Source organism: Saccostrea echinata, unplaced genomic scaffold (genome assembly GCF_033153115.1).
Source record: "Saccostrea echinata isolate AGI-Se365-2 ecotype Australia unplaced genomic scaffold, CSIRO_AGI_Sech_v1 ptg000008l, whole genome shotgun sequence".
In the NCBI taxonomy this organism is placed as follows: Eukaryota; Metazoa; Mollusca; class Bivalvia; order Ostreida; family Ostreidae; genus Saccostrea; species Saccostrea echinata.
Window position 1 is genome coordinate 3,523,178 of NW_026889757.1, and position 8,027 is coordinate 3,531,204.

General features: G+C 32.2%; 1 protein-coding gene across 1 annotated transcript; it reads right to left on the reverse strand.

Annotated features, from left to right (window-relative positions):
* Nucleotides 1-1,872: 1,872 nt before the first annotated feature.
* Nucleotides 1,873-5,697, reverse strand: LOC133181262 (ankycorbin-like). Its single transcript, XM_061315794.1, has 3 exons — nucleotides 5,620-5,697; nucleotides 5,320-5,415; nucleotides 1,873-3,045 (listed from the first exon to the last, which is right to left on the reverse strand). Exon 3 carries the CDS (start codon nucleotides 3,043-3,045, stop codon nucleotides 1,987-1,989), a length of 1,059 nt encoding a protein of 352 aa, XP_061171778.1. The 5' UTR covers nucleotides 5,320-5,415; nucleotides 5,620-5,697; the 3' UTR covers nucleotides 1,873-1,986.
* Nucleotides 5,698-8,027: the final 2,330 nt, after the last annotated feature.

Consider the following 8,027-nt stretch of genomic DNA (forward strand, 5'->3'; position numbering starts at 1 on the left):
AGCAGAACACAGTTTAGAGAAATGAATTCGATAATAAATAGATAACAGATAAGTCTTATATGTGACATACATGTAAGAGCGCGGTCGTTCAGGAAATTTCATCTATTCGCTGTAATGTTTCAAGTCTTTTCATTTTCAGGTAATTTGATAATAAATATTCATCAAATCTCCATACCATAATCTAGAGACGAGTATCGCTGAAAATTTTGTATCGCAATATATCACGAATTTTTTCAACAAATATCGCGATAAAATCATAATACTTTTACACGTATGATTTTAAAAGAATTTGTATGATTTTTTTTTAACAAATATAGTGTGAAAACATGACTTCACCTTTTTTCATCTTTATTCATATATATTAATAAAGCATGTTTGGATGTTAGGATGCCGTTGTTTTACTGTTTTACAACATTTTTTTTTAGAATCACTGTATTTGTAATCCAAGAGTTTGAACAAAAACAATTATTTCCGGAATTCATAATTACATTACTAAATACCGGTATTTTAGTCTCCGAATCATGATATGTATCGGACAGTAAAAAATCCCGATATACCAGTATATCGATAAAATCGCAAATCCCTTCCATAATCCATGTTTGTGTGACATCTCGATCTTTGTGATCAAATTAATGATTTTTTGGGGAGGGGGCTTTCGTTTTATTTTTTATTTCAATCAGAGAGTCAAAATTGGACCACACCTTTCAAATAAGTATTACAGAAATAAACAGTGATTCAGAGAAGTAGAATATTTCTCAAAATTAAATCTAATTTTAGTTCCGGACAAGACAGAAACTATATAGCATGACTGCGCAACTTTTGTTAATCAATTTAAAAAAAAATACTTGCTGCAATTTGAAAATATTTTGGCATTTAATCAATACACACCTTTATTATTGAACTGCTTTTATTCAAAATGTGAAATATTTGCCTAAAGGAATACCTAATACAGATGATACAACCTTAAAAGAAAAATGAAATCATGAAATATTTTACTGTATGTCAGCTCTAATGTAATGAGGTTTTGTTTTAGTATGGACCAAGCATCATTAATCAGAAATCACCAGAATCACAAACTGTATATAAAAAGTATTCTTAGAACATTGCAAAGAAACCGTCCCACTGTGTTATCTACTTTTACCAGATCTTCGCAATGTAAACCCTTCCTTCGATCAAAAAAAGAACATCCTGATTTTGATTGACAATTCGCTAGCATTTTATTGTTCAATTATGCTTTCGAACGGCAGTTGTGTTAAAGCCATGTCAGGTCGTAACTAGTTTTGAGCTTCAATTTGGCTGGTAATGGGAATTCATCGTTTGTCGTAAAATTAGTGCTTTAGTTATTATGAACCGAGCTCGTAAACTGTAGAAATATCTCACGTCAATGGTAAGCCTTTGAAAAAATATGTCTGATTCGTATTGAAAGTGGGAATTTAAAGTAGGGATATGACAGTCTGAGTGTTGTTTGAACTGAAAAACAAGACTATTAGTATGGATATTGAACTTCATTTTCGTTAAAAAAAAAACAGGAGAGTTTTACAGAACACAGCTATGATTATTTTTGAAGAGATTTTATTTGTTTCATAAAACTCGCAACAGATTTCACAAAACAAAGATACTGGCGTCATTGTCGTAGCTTAACCGGGATTAAGCCTCAGTCCAGTGTTTGCACAAATGTTATACAAATAATAAAGTACACCAAACATTACGTGTTATGTTCGTGTTTACAATGAATATAAATTGAGACTTGCTCAGATTGCGTAGGTTATGGCGAAAACGATGAAAACAAATTATGAGAGAAAAAAAGAAACATAGTTGAAAAAGTTCACATAATTTAACGATAATAATTCGTTGAATACAATTTTATTCTGTCTTAAACGATGCTTTGAACATCTCAGTACCTGAAGCGAAGAATAAACAGTTGAGTAACAGTTTCCATAACTTAACAAGTAACAATAACAGTAGATAATATACATTATTCAGTAATTATACGATTTCTTGGACTTTTTCAATTGTTCCACGTGGGGTTGACACAAGATACAGGCGTTTTCCACTAGGGATGCTAGGGAGTTTCATCCTGTGCCCAAACACCGGGGACTCGGGCTGTAAACTTGGAATGTAATTATTAGCGGTCACCTGAATGTCTCGTCCAGCTATAGGTTTCAGAGGGCGACGGAGAGCGCGGGGAGACTCTACCCAATCTGTCTGTTGCCTCCTCGTATTTGAAGTGATTGGCTCCCGGATCCTTGGTCCTCTTGATCCTCTCCCACTGTCCCCATCATCCAGTAAACGGTTCATATCGCGATCAAATGTGGACTCCCTCCTAAAGCTGTTTGATATAGGAGTGCTAGGTCTACGTAGATGAAGTGAAGGAACGTCCATTGTCATTTTCATATTGGCATTACTTAAATTTGTATCTCTGTCTAGTAATATGTGTAGTCCCTTTTGATCGCGCACAGAACCAATTTTAACATTTCCCTCCTTCAACAAACACTTACAAAATTCGGGCATTTGAAGCTTTACAGCCAACTCAAGCGCATTCAGACTATGAGCATTTCGAATTTTGAGATCAACGTTTTGCTTGTTTGAGAGATCAACAAGCATGCGCAATGCCAAAAGATTAGATGAATTTATTGAATGCATCACTGCAGTAAAACCATCATTGTCTTGGATGTTAAAATCACATTTTTTATTTCTTGATATTAATCGCACAATGTCACTTCTCTCACATTCCATACAAGCAAACATGAGAGCTGTCTGTCCATTCATATCTTGCGCGTTTACATCAGCACCGTGTCTTAATAAGATGCGTACTACGTGTGTGCGGACTTCGTCATTCGTGCAGCACACTGCGTACATTAATGGCGTTTTGCTGTCCACATCTCGGATATTGATGTCGTCTAATTGTCCTAAGAGTCTGTCTATTTGCCGAACTTTTCCATTCGCGATGGCAAGAAATAGTTTGGCAGTTTCTTTTTCGTCCTCCATCGCGAGGGAACTAATGTTTTTCTGGTATTTCACATAACTTGTCTTCCCCTCCTGCATCTGGATAGAGACAAAAAAAACTTGATTGCAATTAAAGATAATTAAATATACATGTATTAAGCCTCATCCTGTTAAGCGTGAAAGGGTTTCAGCTATGTGAGTGTTCGTGCCTTTCACTATCGGAATGCCTGGCCATGATATAAACAAAGTTTTCGTGTTACAAGAAAGGATATTTATGATAAAGTTAACAAGCTTTAAATATGAAGTACATTGATCCTCTTTCATGTAGCTTTTGTTTCAATTAGACCGGGGTTTTAATTACATGTAATACCTCTGGACATCTTTTTCAATGTTTACGATACTTTCAAATAAAAGATCTGTTTTGTTACTGTAGAAGTGTTCTCGTACGATGATTTGAAAAAAAAAGATGTTTCAGATAGTGTAGCCAATCTCCTTCATTTCAATACAGAAAATCAAAAAAAAAAAAAAAAAAAAAAAAATCTGAACTGTTTCACTCATAATGGAGACTATCCATCGGAGACAGTCTCGAAAGTATTCTATTATATAATGCATAATAACCTTATTCACTCCTTGCAGGGAAAAATCAATGAAAATAAAATAAGCAATCTGAAAAAAAATAAAGATTGGTATCGAAATTTGTTCAAATTTCATTTTGTATCCGATACTTTTCCTCAAAAGTGAGACTTTAAAAAAAAGGAGAGTATTTTTTCGATGCTTTACTGGATAATAACAGGTGCTTAACAACATTGTATTTTAACTTTTTATGCTCAAAGGGGTTTTACATAGCAATAATTCTTGATATGAGTTCATCCTTTAACAATGATTCTGGGATTAATCTTCTATGCCGGAAAATAGAATCATTTCCAAAGAAACAATGATTAAATCAGAGAAATTCTCATCTACAAGATGAATAGTGGGTTCAGCGATCTCTCCTATGGAGGTTAATTATAAGAGTCTGTCACAGCACTATCCAGTTCGTTGATACGCCAGTAGTCGGAATATTCTGGGTCCGTAATCAGGCTTTATTTGGTACACTACGTGTATGTCTACTGTACATCTCTGGAGATATATTGACGTAGGGAGAATCGCCAGGCGCATTATTTATTAAAGAAAGGAAAAGTTTTGCCACTGATGCCGGTGTCTTTCACGTGGTAAATAATGTTTAAGGGTTTCCAAAGACAGATAATATTTATAATCATTATTGGAAGATAATTAAAATAAGAAAAAGATGTATTTAGATTTAGTTATTTGGTATGGATTTAAATCCTGAGATTTATTATTGTGTTAAAACATTATAAAAGTACCAAGAAAATGCGTTTCTTACGCAAAGGATTAATCAAAATGATTTGTTTAAAAATGCTAATGGTGATAAAAAAAATTCTAAATCTCATCTATAAAGTTATTTTAAAAGGAATTAAGAAACCTACATTTTAAATAAAAGTTCAAACAATAAAAGTGTTGAATCCTTATTCAACCAATAATTGCATTTGTGTGTGTGTGTGTGTGTGTGTACATGCAGGGTGTAGTAACTATTGTTGAAAATGCTTAATACTTTGAAAAAAAAAATGAAACGATTCTTTGTACACTTACAAAACTTTAAAAAAAAATCATTCTACTTAAAAAGACATTTTTAACACATTGTACTCGTATACACTGATGATGGCTAATGTGCGTGATTTAAGTACTTACAATATTATTGTCGAAATTAATTTCGTCATCCATTTTCAAGTGAATTTCACAACCGTGTATGAATGTAATGAGAAATTAATTGTATTTTTTTTATCTACAAGCTGTACGTGTAGAATATAAATATACAACAACCGTGCTATTTCATATTCAGGTTTGCAAGTCCAGTGACCTTGTATGTCTCTTATTCATCAATATTTCATTGTCTCTTCTGTACATTGGCACTAACATTCACGTTACTAAGTTATAATTACTAGTATCCTGATTAGGAGTTCTGTGAGGAGCACAAACTTCACTGTTTTGGTGCAAGTAGAAAAATGCATTTTATTTTAGCCGGTTAGTTACATGCAATATTTTCTATATGCCAAGTAAGCAAGTACCAAATTAGCTAAATGACAAAGGAAATGTAGACACTATATTGTTTAAAGAATCCTCATGGCCATCAACCTGGACTTTATGATTTTTCAATAAAACAGCATACAATACATAAACCATATGGTCAAATTGAAATTCAGTCTTTTTAAAATAATTATTTCAAATATAAATCACTTATCGATCAATAAATTCGATATTTAAAATTTCCGAATAATGAATTTTAATCATATTATAGCCATCGCTTGAACCTACCTATTTCCACCATATTCCTCGTGTAATTCCACAATCCAACAGAAAAACTATTTCCAAATCCTGTTATGCATCAATATTGACTCTTGCCAATAATACCTAAAATTGAAACAAATAGATTTCAAATTAACAAATCCCCCGAGTTAGTTCTAACATTTCGGAGAGTCAGTTTATATTTTATGTCCAATAAATTAGTAGGGATATTGAACGGGTTTTGTGTTACATGGTTTGCTCGATATTTAAAATACACAACTGGTCCGAGGCATTGTCCGGTTCTTTAAAAAGGTTCTCTAGTTTGCTCACCATACATCTGATCCTGTACATCGGACTTTTAAGTTATATTTATTAGATTTTCATTCAGATACCTCTGTTTTATTTGTTCTTTTAGAAGATTGGGTTGTGTCCCAAATGCATTGGTAAAGGTCACTCTGACGTCATCGCAATTGTTGATTTTTTTTTCGCTCGCGTCTTTAAAGCCATAATTATAGAAGAATTTCAATCACAAAAAGTCTGTATTAGATTGCTATCTCTTTTGCTCGATGACATGAAGTCTTTTGTGATGAATTCTTCAACATGTATAATTTAATTTTCAATCCTTTTAATGAATCCATTTTTTAACCATGAAAAAATAGCCTATTTTAAGATTGACAATCTTTCAAGTAGTGTACTCATCACCTTATGTCTAATCGCTAGATTTAAATGTAATTCAGAGTTAGTTTTCCCTCCCCAGGAGGGTATTTTATTTGATTGAATGCCAATTTCATATCAATTTCGGGTAGATTTTCAATTTAAAGCCATATGGCTTTGACAGAGACGAAATTGGCTAAATCCTATAAACAAATATTAGCGGAATAAATTACCCAAATCAAATCATGGATTAATCGCCTAAAAGATAAAAAAAAATAAATAACGTAAATACTGATTTTGAGAATAATATGTAATGATGTAATGATTGCTGAAATACTCACCTACCTCATTGTATATGGTTTTCTTTCTTATATATATATATATATATATATATATATATATATATATATATATATATATATATATATATATATATATATATATTTATTGAGAGAGAGAGAGAGAGAGCGGTATGCTATTATCAGCACCACTTACTTTAAGAATAACGCCGTATTAAAGTTATGCAGATTAATATCTGAACAATTTATAATTGAATCTTCGACCTCGAATTATCTTAGTTCATAGTAAAAACGGCAGAATTTGAATGATAGCTTCCTGTAAAGGTTATACATTATGGAACAGTTTAAGCGGTACAAATCAATATAAGAATTTCCTTAGCAGCACACGTACCTGATGTACAAGATACTAGAAGATAATAATTTTATTCCCTCAGTGGTTGGATTCTTTAAAGATGATTGCTAAATCGTAATTCTAAATTTTATCACCATTTTAAATAAAAAAAAATTCAATAGGCAAACTCAAAATTTGATTAACCTTTAATGAGCAAAATTCTGTTTCAGTGTTCAATGCAGCTAGTCAAAGTCGGAGAAGCAAATCCTAGAATATCTAGATTACAGAGCTAGGTTTTAAAATTTCTCTGATCCATCGGACCACGGGCAAATATACAGGTTCAATAACTTTCGTTTATGGCCCTCAAGAAGTTGATTTTATTTGCACATTAATTCTATTTTGCATAAAAATCCCGTGTAATGTATTATCGTTACGGGATTCAAAAACACAAAGACATTTTGCCGTACAAATATTGAAAAGTTCTATAGGCAATGACCTGCAATTGGTTTATGTTTTATTCATAAAAACACTAGTTTGCCGACAAGAATTTTGGATAATTCTCAAGGATGTGCACTTGTTGCCAAGGATAGAAAGTATCAAGTTTCATATGGCATTCTGTCACAAGGATATTATTAAGATATATTGATAAGAATTGAAACAGTAATAGAAACTATAAGTGCATGTGTCCTTCAATGTTCAGAATTTCATACGACAGTTTAATCATTGACTTCACTGCAACTGAATGATTATAGACCTATGCAACTAAACTACACGTGTTTTCTAAAATTGTTTAAGACGTTAATATCCATTGAGAGATAGAGAGAGAGAGATTTAAAAAGATAAACTAGAGTGTTCCAATGAACGCATCTGTCGCATGCTTTGTAACTTCATTAATGACGTAAATCTAAGAGTGGTCAGCTATTTATTACTACAAAAATTATAGTACAAGCATTTGTCTGCAAAGAAAAAACATCCACGACAATGACTGCGACAAAATCTGACAATCAAAATTAATACAAATATGATTCCCCAACCCTGAATAATGAAATCGAAATTACTAATATTAGAAATAATTATTTATCGTTTTATTACAATCCTCCAAAGAAAATTCAGTCTGTCACTGCAATTGTAAGTCGATTTTGGGATACCGATCCAGATGTATTTTCATAGCATGTATATTTTAGTTTGTGTGGTAACTTTATATCATTCAGTTTCAAAGTACAGTTTCATGAGCTCATAAACATGTTTAAATGCTATTTATCAAAACCCACCTCTTAAAATCAAAACAATTAAAATAAACCCTCCAGAATATTTTTTGCAAAGAAGGTCAAAGGTCAAGTGGCCTGCCACAAGTATTTTTCAAAATATTTTATGACAAACAGTGCACACGCTAAATAGCCTAAACTTACTTCTTAAATGTCAGAAATATGTTGTTTATCGGCATTATGAAATGT

Coding starts and splice junctions, on each gene's coding strand:
- LOC133181262 (XM_061315794.1), bottom strand. CDS start 3,045: ATGCAGGAGGGGAAGACAAGTTATGTGAAATACCAGAAAAACATTAGT.